The sequence below is a fragment of the Vitis riparia genome, chromosome 16, assembly GCF_004353265.1.
Source record: "Vitis riparia cultivar Riparia Gloire de Montpellier isolate 1030 chromosome 16, EGFV_Vit.rip_1.0, whole genome shotgun sequence".
Lineage (NCBI taxonomy): Eukaryota > Viridiplantae > Streptophyta > Magnoliopsida > Vitales > Vitaceae > Vitis > Vitis riparia.
This window is the reverse complement of record NC_048446.1, coordinates 15,724,094-15,738,332: the sequence shown is the minus strand read 5'-3', so window position 1 is coordinate 15,738,332 and position 14,239 is coordinate 15,724,094. Positions and strand designations below refer to the sequence as shown.

At 36.7% G+C, this 14,239-nt stretch overlaps 2 protein-coding genes across 6 annotated transcripts in view; both read left to right on the top strand.

Annotated features, from left to right (window-relative positions):
- Window positions 1–7,577, top strand: part of LOC117933683 (MADS-box protein AGL42-like) — a 37,888-nt gene extending 30,311 nt beyond the window's left edge. For 4 of the 5 annotated variants that reach the window (XM_034855168.1, XM_034855166.1, XM_034855167.1 and 1 more), the window contains 6 exons: window positions 4,697–4,778; window positions 5,947–6,008; window positions 6,102–6,201; window positions 6,437–6,478; window positions 6,571–6,612; window positions 7,146–7,577. In XM_034855168.1, the coding sequence (XP_034711059.1) occupies window positions 4,697–4,778; window positions 5,947–6,008; window positions 6,102–6,201; window positions 6,437–6,478; window positions 6,571–6,612; window positions 7,146–7,268 (451 nt within the window). In that variant the 3' untranslated portion in view covers window positions 7,269–7,577. The remainder of the gene's footprint in view (window positions 1–4,696; window positions 4,779–5,946; window positions 6,009–6,101; window positions 6,202–6,436; window positions 6,479–6,570; window positions 6,613–7,145) is intronic. The other variant, XM_034855169.1, reaches the window with a different exon arrangement.
- A 2,792-nt stretch (window positions 7,578–10,369) lies between these two features.
- Window positions 10,370–13,816, top strand: LOC117932936. Its single transcript, XM_034854261.1, has 4 exons — window positions 10,370–11,272; window positions 11,433–11,521; window positions 11,690–12,832; window positions 12,908–13,816. Exons 1-4 carry the CDS (start codon window positions 11,023–11,025, stop codon window positions 13,550–13,552), a joined length of 2,127 nt encoding a protein of 708 aa, XP_034710152.1. The 5' UTR covers window positions 10,370–11,022; the 3' UTR covers window positions 13,553–13,816.
- The last annotated feature ends 423 nt before the right edge of the window (window positions 13,817–14,239 follow it).

The window sequence follows — 14,239 nt, the reverse complement described above, 5'->3', positions numbered from 1 at the left end:
GTAGAAACGCTACAGAAACTTTTAAGTTTTTACAATCTTTCTCAAAGCCATTGTCTATCTACCTAGAGAAGAATTAGAGAAGGAAGAGAATGATAAAAAAAGAAAAGGAAAGATCAAGGAGAGAAGTGTTTTCACAAATTTCTCCAAGTATTCTAAGGGTTATGAAATAAAGATTACTTCACTAATTTTGATTTCTAGTTCTTCAAATCTTTAACTGGAGATCTAAGGAATAAATTAACGGAAGACCTAGTTTTTATTTCAGAATAATGTTCTTGTTGATTTAAATAGGGAGGCCAATAAATAGGACTAAATTTTCAGGAAATATGATTCTTGGATATATTGGCATTTGCAATTTACATTAAAAAAATTTGTATATGTTTAATCTTTGCTAATAATATATGTTTGGATGTGTTAATGTGGATTCTACATGATATGAATTGTTGATGTAAAGATCTGCCATTAGAACACTTAGTAAAGATTCTAAGTAAAGGATTGAACACATTAAAGATCTCAACCTTTAATGCCTAAAATTGCATAGGCTTTGCTATTTTAGTTGCTATGAGCTGCAACTTTGGGACTTAATGCTGAACATATGGGGCTTAAATTTATTATTTATGAACTGATTTTTAAGCCTAAGGTAGAATTGAAATGCTTTGATGCAGTTAAGAAGCTTTGAAACTCCCTGATCTACTGTTCTGATATGCCAAAACCCTCACTGTTATGGTTGTAATGCAGTATTTTGCTTTTCATTTCTTCTAAATAACAATTCATTCATCTGGTTTTTGAAATGCAATGAAATGGCTTCATCCCTACATTAGAAAAATCAAGTGATCTTTTTAATGTTATGCATTGGCTTTGTTATTTTAAATCACAAGAAATAGAAATATTTCTATATGAAAGTTTTGAAATACTTACATGATCTGTCATGTCTTATCCCTTCCTGATTTTCATTGCCTTTGGTGGGATGATGACAACCTTCAACCCTAGCCAGTTTTGGAGCATTATTGACCAGTGATGTAACCATAAAGATGTAACCTTAAATCGAATTTGGTTCCATCCACTAGTTAGAAGAATGTATGAAACTAGTGGTATCTGTTAGAGTCCCACAAGGATTGGACACCATTTAATTGACAAAAGAAAAATGTATGTGCCTCTTATGCTTTAAACATGAATTTTTTTGGAATGTGAGCTATTTGTAAGAAAAATATTTATCTACTGAAAATACATGAGATTAGATCTTGGTTGAAATGGTACTTCCATAATTTGGAACTCTTTTATGAAATACTTGATCCTACACACATTGCATTACTATCCATTATTAGGCTTCCAAGCTTGTCCTGTTTTCCCCACCTTTTACATGTTTTTCTTTTTAGTAGACAAAATTAGAACTACTTAAAAAGTGCCTAACAAGAGGAGGGTGCTCCTCAAGTACATGGGGATACACAAAGGGCGCTAAAAGGCATATAGGAGAAAAAAACAACTCAAATTGACATCTAGTCACCATTTACTATCCAGCCAACAAATGAACTCTAACAAAGAAAAATGACCAACTTGAAGAGTTTAATGAGACCAAAGGAAAAAAAAAGGGGGAGGGGGGAAATGAGGAAACTCCTTAGAGATAGGTCTAACCATAACTCATTTAAAAGATCTTCCATTACCCTTTTTTCCAAATTGTCTAAAACAAACACAAAGGAGTTGTTCTTCATGCTTTTCTTTGATTCTTCCCCGTAAAACTCCCAGTGCTTAAAAGATGAAGCATATTATGCCAAAACCTTCTTGCTTTCCCATAATGTATGAGCAAATGATTGTCTATAATCAAATAAGGTGAGCCAAGGCTTCAATCTTTCAGATTTAAGGAGGGGATAAGGATACAAATTATAGCAAACAAAAAAAAAAATAAATAATAGAGGGAAAAGATAAAGAAGAAAGTAGGAAATCTTAAAGTCTCACTAAGGCTATCTAGAGCCAAAACTTAATATTATTTTGTCATCAACTATTAATCTCATTTTGCATCAATTAGTCTTATTTATAGGTTTTGAAAAACCTTAGAAATTGAATAAAATCAGGAAAATATAAACTTAACCTATATGGTAACTTATTAGGATTCTTATCTATTTTCTAAAATTTCTAAGGTTCAAAATAATAGAATTAAAAAAAGTATATGAACTTTCTTTTTAAAATTAGGAACTTAATTTTCTAAGAACTTCTTATAAGTAAAGTTTCTAAAGAAGACTTCTAAAATTGGAAGAATGACTCTAATTAAAACTTTAAGAAGAAAAATATTATTTTAGAAAATAGAAAGTTTTAGAAACTTTTTTTTAGTTTTACCAAATTCTAATTCCCTTTTTTTTTTTCTTTCTTTCCTTCCTTTTTTTGAATATGCATTGAGGGGCTCATCTCCATCATCCACACTACCTAATTCCCAATTTTGAAAATGTCTTAAAATAGCAAGGGAGAAAGAAGGGGAAATGAATCTTTGAAAGTTGAAGCCCCACACCAAGTATCCTGCTAAAGTTTGATTCTCCTCTCCTTGCCAAAGACAAATATGGTTTAAGTCTTAAAAGCACCTCAATCCCTTCTCACCTTCTACAATCCAACTCTAAAACTCTCCCTCCCTACACAAAAACACTACCCTTCGAGATCCTCCTCATGTTTTCCTATAATTACTTGTTTCCAAAAAAAATTCTGTTTTTGGGAAAATCTTCAGTACCAACTTTTAGCCAAGGAATGGTACGACACTTTGGGCTTGGTAAATCTCAAATATGTCATTGTTAGTGTTTTGTTAGTTGTAATCTTTCAAGAGCAAATTAAGTGTATTCATGAACCTTGGGTAGTTTTTTATTTGATTGGAGATTGTCTCATTCATGAGTTGCTTAGATTGCTCTATCTAATGTCTAGTTTAAATTTCAAGTAGTTCTTTATTGAAATACAAGTCAACTCAGTTTGAGCACCATTTTTTTGGTGTGTGAAATGGCCATCACACGCCTTAGGCCAGAGGTTCAAGGCATAACAGGTTGACATATTAACCCTTAGTTATCACCATGTAGGCTCCCAGGTGGGAATTTCAGAATATGGGAATAAATAAGACTTTTGACCAACTTAATAAGCTTTTGGGAACAATACCAGTCTCAGGACTATTACTATTAATTTCATGTTTTATCTTGAGTTTAATTAGTTTTGTTTCAAAAAATAAAAATAAAAATGAAACTTTGACTGTCTTATATTTGGATCTTTTATAGCAGATGGTATAATGTAGGAGAATGTTGTATAACTTGATCATGTGTGACATAGCTTTGTTGACATTCTCATCTTGATCCATAGGTGTCATCTATTTCAATTTTATCCTTTTTTTAGATTCATTAGGTTGCTGTATGTTGTACCCCACTTCTGCCTCATTCTAAATCATATTTGGCTCAACATCTCTTTTTGGTCCTCCCTTCCAACCTTCTAGCATCAAACAAAGCACATCTTCTTCACTCTCTGTAAAGAACCTAGATATCCACATGACTAAGAATACACAAGTAAAGTGCTACTGAATTTCACATTCTAAAAGTCTTCTTGACATCGCCTTTTACAACCTTCTAAAGATCATCCTTTAGGCTTTTCTTTATCATCAATTTGTCATATTTAAACTTGACAAATAGATAAATAAGCCACATCAAATACCAGTCTGGTGTTGAAAGAGAAAACCCTATCTTTTGGTGTTGATAATAAGCAATCAAACTAGCATTTTAGCTAATTCAATATCTTTAGACTACAGGAAAGAAATTTTTCCATCAGCTGCCAAGAGGAGAGCATGACATAATAGTTGCTCATTCTCCAGATATTTATCTTACAGTTATTATTATTATTATTGCCAACTCTCTGTTTACTCTATAATTGTCTATCAATATGGGTTCATGCTTCTACAAAGACAGTGTAGCTGGCAACTTTCCAAAATCTAAATGTGCAGACATGGCTATGTCTATCAGTTTTGACATGTACCGGATATAATTTATATTTGTACTTCTTGTTTATCATATTTTGAAGTAGAAGAATGATTTGGTTATGAAATCAAAACACATTATGAAGTAGTTTGGTTGTGAAATCAAAATACATTACCCATATTGTTTATGGTATAACATGTGTTATTGAGCAGCAGTGCATACATGTTAAGATGATGAAGACTCTAATATCCCCATTGTATTATAGCCCTGATAATTGAAAGGTGCAACATGCATGTTGTTCTTCATGTTTTACTAAATTAAAACAAACGACTCTACCAGACATGAATAGTTCTGTGGTACCATATCAACAGGTGCCCTAGACTATGTAGAATTTCATATTTACAATAGTTTTCTTCTTCCCCCTTTGTTTCTGTTTTGTTTACTTCTTTATCTATATGTTCTGTTTGCCCATTAAAGCCCTAGGCTTACTAGTATCTGTAATTGCACAACAGCCTAGTCTGATTCAATTAGAAGTGGAAGAAAAAAAACCACTGTTGGTAAACAAGAAGCAGCAAACCATCTGTGAAGAAATATTTTATCTTAACATGACAAATATCTTAAACTTTTTTGTAGCCTTGATGTATCAAACAAAGGAAGTCATGTTCTGCCATCTAGTCATAGAAAAACCAGAGTTGAATTTCACTTGCATTATTTTGCATTATGGTTTACTTGAAAGATGTTGCTCATATCTTGTGTTTTGGATGTTTCAGCATGCAAAGTGCGATAGAACGATACCGTGAACATGCAAAACAAGTTGAAACCAACAATCCAGAATTGGAGCAATATATGCAGGTCAGACATTTTCATCTTTGGTTTTGTTATTATACGTGAGATTGTTTACAGTAAGGAAGGGGAAATATGTTGCAGAACATTGTTTGAGACATTTAATATTGGGCACCTAGATCAACTAATATTATCAAACATAATTTTCATGGAAGGGATCTAATAAACCCAGTGTTTTCAAAATACTCTGGTAGCTGCTTTTAGACTAGGTTTATGCCCAAAGTAATTCCATTTTGAAATAGAGGTGAAATAACAAGCACAACACTTGTTTTTGTTTTGTATATACTAGTGGACTGCAGATAGTTAAGTGGCCCCAAAAGAACTTTAATCTTGTACAAGTCTTTCCCAAGCCTTGCTTTCAGTTTTCCATCGCACTTTGACCACCCCCACCACACCATCACCCCACCCTCATAGTGAAATATCCTTATGATTTGGAGGTCGCCACAGGGAACAAGCCAGTAGGAGTCTGCTATCTTAGAAAACATCACACAGCTCATATATCCCTTACTTTTCTTTATGTGAAAAGGCAGTATCCTTCATGACCTGATCTTTATGATAGTATTCTTGTTTGGATGAGTTTCTTATATTGCAAAGTCTCTTGGTTCACTGTATTTGTTGGTAGTGGGTGGCTTGCAAACTGAAAGTAAACGCTTTGATTGTTGTCCTGCAGCACCAAAATTATTGCAGACCTTTCATAAATCCATTGCCCACCATCCCAGGACCAGTTCTGTTCTAGGGCAATTCAAGGTCATTAGATGTTTACTACAACAGACCAGCCAAATATACCTTTTGGGCAATATGCTCGGCAACTGAAATGCTGCTATGAATGTTAGATCATCAGAAAATTTAATAGATCATTAACAATATAAGATGTGGTTACTCTGAAATAATTCAAAACATCGCTAAACTGATGATTGTTGATCTTAGGAAGTCCATAACTTGCTGTCACTTTATAATATAGTCCCCAATTCATGGATGTTGACCTCGTATATTTTTTAAAACAAAGGTGTTGTTCTCCCTGTGCTTGGTTATCTGTTGCATTCATGTTGAACAACTTTCCATGATGTGGTCTGTGAAGATATGCCATGACCAATATCAAGTCACTTTTTCTCCACCTTACATTAAACGGCTTCCATTATGGTTTGCTTGCAATAATTGAAATGACTCTCACATGCAGAATTTGAAGCAGGATGCAGAAAGCATGGCAAAGAAGATAGAGCTCCTTGAAGTTTCTCAACGGTTCAGGGCTTTACCTTGATGCTTCTCCTTGAAATTTGCATTTCTTTCTTCTAGCTACTAGGTTTTCTGATCTTTGAAATTGGGTTATCTTAGGAAGCTTTTGGGACAAGGCTTGAGCTCATGTTCTCTGGACGAAATCCTAGAGATTGACAGCCAACTGGAGAAGAGCTTAAAGAGCATCAGGGCAAGAAAGGTACATATAAACAAATCAGATTCAACTGAATTTCTCCGCTGAGATTAATGCAAATTGTTTGGTTGCTTAGAATATGGAGGAAAGGTGAATAATCTGCTATTTCGTAACTATTTTTGGTTGGGAAGGTCCTCACTTTCCAAAAATTTATTCCTCTTCCTTTCATTCTTGGAAACCAAATGCTAAGAAATAATTAACTAGCTGACGGTTGTCAAACTTGATATGGCCTAAAATCCAGGCTCAGATATTCCAGGAGCAGATTGAGGAGCTAAAAGAAAGGGTATGCTCTTTCGCTTAGGCATGCAGTAATGCTATTTTTATTGCTCAAGCAGTGTCGTTATTTCTCAATCTAATTGTTTTTCCCAATTTCAGGAGAAACAACTGCTAGAAGAAAATGCAAGGTTAAGTCAAAAGGTGAACCTCTTTCTGTCCCTCAACTTTTCCTCTGTAGCTGTATCATTGATATGCAATTTTTTCATGGATTCATAGATGGAAGAGAAACCTTTTTCACCCCTCAAAACCCAACTTTTGTTTTATCAAATCTCAAAATTTTGCCATGGAAACTTTGAAATATCACTACTCTGAAAAGCTATAACTTGATTTTCCCAAATTCAGACCAAATTGTTGAATTTTGTTCATTTCTAAACTCAAATTAGGGGACTGGATGAATTTTAGAATTATGATTGTTACTGAATGACACTATCACTTGACGAGCCAAATGACAGTTTACCGCTCATAGAAAGAAAAATAGTAGAAGCTGAGTTTAGCTTCAAACTGTCACTTTTGTAATATAGTCCTCAATTCATGTTCCCTTGTGAAATTGGACAAAAGATTTGGCCCCTCTTAGTCCTGCCCTCACATCACACACTCAATAGGTTTTATGCCTTATTTAGAATCTTCCTTCAACATCAAGTGTCCGAAATAATTGTTATGCAATGATACTAAAGGACACAAGGCAGTGGCAACTCTCAGCACAACCAAGTGAAGGTGTAACCTACAGCCAAAGCAGTCCAAGTTCTGAAGTGGAGACCGAGTTGTTCATCGGCCTGCCAGAAATGCGCTGCTCATGACCAAGTGGGGACTTGCTGATGTTCTTGGCCACATTTCCAGACCGTGATTTGCAGTGTCTATTTTCAATTTCAACATCAAATAATTGCACTCGCTAATCATCTGAGTGGCAGCATTCAATAAACAAGAATAATGTAGTGTTAAGATTGTGCCTATAGAATAAATTTCAAATATATATAGCATTAAAGTTAATGTAGTGTGAGTTTATGCCTGCCTGAAAGAAAAAAAAAAATGTAGTATGAAGTTGCTGGTTTGTGGAAACCCGGTTTCATCGCCATTAATTATACTCTTAATTAGTTTTCCTTGCTCTAGTTTTTGTTTTCACTACAGGGAGTTGGTGCCTAATGTTAGATTAGGCAACAAATTATATTTATATAATCTAAATTTAGCATCATTTCAGGACAAAAACCAAGCTCAAGCTTGGTCTAGTTAGACCTATGCTTATCGAAAACTTACCCTAAGCTCAAACACAACATTGGACTTCAACATACCAGTCCAATCCATTAAATTTTTTGTCAAAACCTATGAATGATGTAACTCTTTTTATGCTTGTTAAAAGCAAATTGATCTTGATTCTTTCGTCAATAATTTTGTTGGATTGTCGGCTAAAAAGACCTGATTTCAAATCAGGAGACATAAAATGGAACAGCCTCTCTCTCAATAATGGGGACTTGATCTTATGGAAGAAGCATGGAGGAGGAAGAGAAAGATGGGACCTCTCCATTCTTATCATCTAGCTAGCATTCTCAACATCAGGAATAATAGTATGCATACTTTTTCTAAAGTTCAATAATAGCTTCATCTTTTTATATTATTCAAGAGAAAGATATGTGAAGACAAAGAGCAGCATACCCCAGCAAGCCTCAGCCTCATCCTCATCAAAATATTCGGTAGCACAGAGAGAGAGAGAGAGAGACGCTCCTCCTCCCTGATTCTCCATTGTCACCTTCCTACAAAATTGAACCAACGAAAATGAGAGCTGCTGAAGATATTTGCCCATTCTTCTAAGCTATATTCCCTGATATAATCATATGTTACACTCTACATACTGGTATCATTTTATTTATTTATTTATTTTTTGTTTTCCCCGCCTACTTGGACCACTTTGAATTTGAAACAGTAATCTTTCTCTCTCCTTACATGCTCAAATATTATTAGTTTTTTAGAGAGCAGGACTGTAGCAGTCAGGAATAATGTAGGGAAGCTGCCATCTTTTGAGCAACATTGAATCTGGGGGTGGCCCCAGACTTGGAATCAAACTAGGCAAAGAGATTCTGGCATCAAGGCTAACTAATTTTTCATTGAAATAAGGTGGTGGAACCCTTACTTATCTTACATTTCTTTTTTCTTTTTCTCCCCATTTTTTTTGTTCATTAATTTAATCTTGGAGTTCAGATGATGTAAAGAGGGAATCCTGCAATCAACTTATTGACAACACTAGTAAAAGGTGCGAATAGCCAATGGCTAATTAGAGATTTAATCAAATCTAAAGGAATAGTACTGCAAGGCCTCAAAGAGTTTTTGCAAATGTACAAAATGAAGGAAATGAAGTGATCTTTTTGAATCCTCAACTCATTCACTACCAAAACAAAAAAAAAAAGAGAGAGAGAAGAAGGAAAACACCCTTTCACCATTTCTCGGCACAGTTTTATATACATTGGTGTCACCTCACACCGTATACATTTTGTGGGGGGTGTCCGGTCAATGGTTACTACAGCCTTTGGGACCCTTAAAACCCAGTTGGGACGGGCACCTGAGATCCAAATGAAAGGACCAATGAGAAGGTGCTAAAGGACACTTCCTGAATGGCTTTTACCTAGGACATGAATAGATATATAGTTGGTAGTGTCATATCAAAAATGAAAGCAAAGGAATAGAAACACTTTAGAGGATGAGCATTGGATTAGGCCTGTGACCCTTGTGTGACTGCTGCTAGTGCTGTGCTCACGGGTCTGTAATAGTTTTTTCCTTTGCATGGGGATATGCACCAGTCTCATCCCCTCTTCACCCTCAGCGCCTCACCCCCACTGGGATTCTTCTACAGTTTTTAAGAGCCTCATGCCCCAAAGGGCCTTTCCCCTCTTGTCTCCTAATCTCCACACACCCCACTCACTCGGCCACCCTTCACATGACTCGCATATTTTAAAGATGGGACCAGTCAATTAAAACCATATTCTGATGGGGACCTTTTTCTTGTCATAAATTTATTTACTTCTTTAGTTTCTTTATTACATTTATACTTACTGTGAAAGAACACAGGAGTACTTTGCACCCAAAACTTTCAGAAATTAATGGAAGATCAGAATAGGTAAACCATGCTTTAAATACTTTTTGGGATTGGCATTAGATAATATTGGCTTGACTGCATCTTATATATCTAGAGAAAAATGCTAAGCTACCACAGCAGTACCTATTAAACAAAAGATCTGAACCATTAATTATGTATGAGGAGATCTAAATCCTTGAATAATGTACTGCAAGGATAGTCAAACCTTATATCAAACAAAATAGAGAATTTTTGTAAGATGAAAAAGGTGGAGGGAGTAGCACCAGGACAAGAAGTGTTGTGTTTTGTTCAGGGCCACACAACAGTTCATAAGAACCATGAGAAACGAGAAAGGTACTAAAAATCCATCATCAAAGTAGAAAATTTAAACTTTTGGCATTCTTTCACCATTCATCACTGTATGATACTGAATATTTCTGAATCAAATACGAAAAAAACTTTCTCCAATGTATCGTGTCGCATGTAAAAATGAGCCATATCAATAGTGGCCCTCTTACAGATTGTAAATACTATTGTACTGTAATGTACAATATGTAAGATTGGAAAATGCAGGTTGGGGTTGAGTACCCACCCAAAAGAACTTTTGGGTAATGCTATTTTTTCTGGGATACTTCTTGAATGATTCTTCAATAGTACCATTTGTGATGTGACATTCCTTGTGTAACAGGGATTATATAATTTAATCTCACAGTATATGTATTCGCTTGTCTTTTTTAAGACATAGTATACAAATATTCTAAAAATTTGTATTTTAGAAAAAGAAAATATTCTGAAAAATTTACCCAAGAAGAGAAAAGTGTTTGAGATGAGTTCATTCCAACAGTGGAGGGGTCAAAAACAGAAGATGAAGACGTCATAAATGGAAAGCAGGAGGGTTTAGAGTGCAGATCCCCAATAAACCCTCCTCGTATTTAAAAGCATCCTCCAAAGAGAGTGGTTGTGGGGTGGTGGTGGGGTGAGTGTGGGTATCATCGCTTCGTGAATCGTGCTTCAATTCTAGGGAGAGAGAAGAGAAGTCATATATATCGTCATTACCTTCTCCTCTCATTTCAATTCCCAATGAAATTAGCAGCGCTTTTGCTCTTCTCTCTCTGCTCTATGGTCCGCTTTGGTCCGCTTGTAGTAGTATCAGGCTAGCAGCAGAGCCTGGAAGTGAGTGAGAGAGGGAGAGAGAGAGACCAGGGATAAAAAGAAGGTATATAGCCCACCACAAACACCCACCCTTATGTAAATGCTACTGTGTTCTGGCTTCATGGATCCGCTTTTTGCGCTTCATCATCAGCAACACAGCTAAGCAGAGTCTAATCTTCCTCTTTTTTTTGGGTTTTTAAAAGGCTTTTCTTCTTCAAACACCAGTGTGTCTCTGATCTAAGACTAGTCCTTCTGTCATTTTCATTCTGATTGTTGTGAAGCTTTTGCTGGCTTCTTCAATCTTTCTTGTCTCTCCATTGAAAAAGGTGTTCATAGTAATGGGCAAGGACTGGCATTGGGGTGGTAGATCCACAAAGAGAGGAGGAGGAGAAGGAGGAGGACCTGGAGGAGGAGGAGGAGCAACTACTAGCTGTGGTGGAGACAAGAACAATAGTGCTACTCCTTCTGGGTGCATGAGTGCTGTCCTTCAATTCTTTGATTTTCATCAGTTTCAGTTTGCTTTGCACCAACCACAACCTCCCCTCAAACCCGGCTCTTTTCTTCCTGAAGACCCCACTCTCCTCAAAGGTCTGGCTCTCATTATCTCCTTTCCATCTCTCTTGCTTCTTTTTCAGAAACTGATGTGTGATGTGTTGTCTCAACACCTCTTTCTATTTGGTCATGCATTGTTTTTCTCTTCTTGCTTCTTGCTTTTCAAAGTTTGAATAATGGGTTGTATGGAATTCAGGTGTGGAGGCACCAAGGAATAGCTTGGAATCAGAGGAGTCTTCATTATCATCAATGTCCAAGGAAGAAGAAGAAAATTTGAATATCCCAGTAAGTTAAATTTACTATAATGAACATACCAAACATGTTTTGTTTTGTTTATAGGCTTCTTAGTTTCCTTCTCAAGATTCCTGTTTTGTAAAGTGGGCAATGATGTGAGTATGATGTTGTTTGAAAGCAAAAAAATCTTTGTTATTAATTTGAAAAATAAAAATCCAGGTGGGAATTCAAATCAAAACAAGTGGAGACACAAGGCTAAAAGTAGGAGCTACAAATGATCTCTCTTCAGAAAGTAGCTGCTCTCCAGCCACCAAGACCCCAAATTTAGTAGCTAGACTAATGGGTCTTGATCTCCTCCCTGACGATAGTCTCTCACCTTCCTCATCCTCACACCAAGCCACCCAATTCCCCCTAGGAAAGTCCCATTTCCACCATCTTCAACCACAAAATTCAAAGAGACAGGCCCTCCAACATAGGCCAAGCTGCCACCACCGATGTTTCCTGGACAATGATTTTATGGGCACTCGATCTTTGCCTGAGACCCCGCGGATATCGTCTGCTAGAAGATCGGATGTTGATCACCGGCTTTCGCTTCAAATCAATAAGGAGAACATTGGAACGAGTGAGGAATTGGAGTTGTCACGCTCATTATCAATATTGAGTAAAAGAAAGGAGATGATGAAGCATGAAGATGAGAGAAGTCCAAGCCATTATGCTAAGCAGATTGTGAAGCAAGTTAAAGAGAGTGTGGGTCGGAGGGCTGGTTTGGATATTACAAATACTGTCAAATTCAGAGACCAAGGAAGAGACCATGAGCATGCTGCGCCAAACAAATCCAAGAAAAATCCCAAAGTTTGCAGTAAAAGTGGAGATGAATTCAGCCCAAGCAAGCAGCATTCAACACCATCATGTTCTCCAAGGCTTAGATTCCTGGAAACCAAGACCAAACCACTCTCAACATCATCCACAAAGGACCAAAAACCCCACTCTCCAAAACCCTTATCCCCATTATCCTCCTCATCGATTGATAACCATTCACAAGTTAAAATTCCATTGAAGCTAAAGGTACAGCCATTGCAAAATCATCACCATAACCAGCAGTCTCCAATCAAAAAATGCAAGAAAGCCACCGGACAACACTTCGGCGCACGCCTGAAAAAGTCCCCGAAAACCTCGGACACCATCCGGAACAAGCAAGAAGAGCCATTTGTGCGGCCATCTACAGCAAAAAATCCAAACCATTCAGACAAGAAATGCAAGAAGACCCCATTGTCTACTGATCTTCTCAACATCGCTGTTCCAAACCTTGTCCCATTCAAGAAGGAACCATCACCTCCTACTACAAAAATACCTCAAAAACAGGTAGTTCTTGGAAAGGAAATGAACATCTTTTTATATCATGGTTTGTTCAAAGTGGTGATTATAAGTATTTTACAGATGCATGGTGGTCAATCATCAAAATGTAGCAGCTCCTTGTCTAGTTGCGGGACACCAAAGTACGAAGAAGAAGCAAGGCATATGCCCGCAGCCCGAGAGAAGGAGAGCGAGGAGAAGGCCATGACGACCACCCAAGCCCAAGGCGCAGCTGAATTTCAGTACATCAGTAGAATACTAAAACGTACTGGCATAGACAGGGACTCCCCAGTGTCATCTATTCAATTCTTCTCTCCCTCCCTCCCTCTACACCCATCAATCTTCCACCAACTCGAAAAACCCCACGCCACCATCCCCCATCCTGCTAACCCATTGCTAATTTTCCACTTAGTTAATGAATTCCTTCCCGAAATCCTTAAACCCCACGTCAAGAATTCTCATGAGATGAGGGGATGGGAACTGTATGAAAAATTGTATGAGAAAATTGGAAGCATTAAATGTTGGAATTGTGAAGTGTTGGAGGACATTGACGCAATGGTAGATGAAGACTTGCCGAAATGGAAATTGAGGAGAGCGAGAGGGTATGTGGAGGAGGAAGAAGAGGAGATTGTAGCAGAGATTGAGAGGGACATACTGGAGAAGCTGGTACATGAGACCACCGTGGATTACGGGGTGGGAGTCCGTACAGAAACGGCGCTGCTACACTGAGAGTATGTGACAGAGGCCACCAAACAGTGTCTGACCCCATCACATGGGTGATGGGGGGGCGATTCACGTGATCAGATACTATTGGTTTGGTGGGGTTATCACCTGCCACCTCAAGACAATATCCACTCTCCCACTCCACATTTGTCGCTTTCTCTCTCCTCCTTTCAACTCCCCTCCACACTTGATTCCATCTCCTTTGTATAAATTTTCTTTATTTTTAATTCAAATAATTCTAAATAAATAATAAAATTTTCCTTTTCTTTATCCACATTTATGCTTCATAAATCATGGTTTCCACAATGATAATCAAGATTGGGATGAGGGTAGGAAAATTTCATTCATCCATTTCCCATATTTCAAACCATCTTTGCATTGAAATTATTATTATTATTATTATTATTATTATTTATTCTCGATAATGATTTCTATTCAAAGACAAAAAATTTCTTTCTCATATTAAAAAGGGTTTCTCGACCAAAATTAAAAATTTGTCTACTTAACTAGGTTTTTCATTCTCATCCTCCCTTGTTTTACTTAATTTAAAATGATAAATGAGTTAGGAATAAGATCCCGATCCAAAATGAGTTAAATATGAAAAGCAAAATAAAATCTACTATCTTATTAAATATATATTATTTTTTATAAGATAAGAGGCGTCATCTAATGTAACTTTTCATACAATCGAGG

Coding starts and splice junctions, on each gene's coding strand:
- LOC117932936 (XM_034854261.1), top strand. CDS start 11,023: ATGGGCAAGGACTGGCATTGGGGTGGTAGATCCACAAAGAGAGGAGGA. Junction 11,273..11,432: donor AGACCCCACTCTCCTCAAAG/GTCTGGCTCTCA, acceptor TATGGAATTCAG/GTGTGGAGGCACCAAGGAAT. Junction 11,522..11,689: donor AAGAAAATTTGAATATCCCA/GTAAGTTAAATT, acceptor ATAAAAATCCAG/GTGGGAATTCAAATCAAAAC.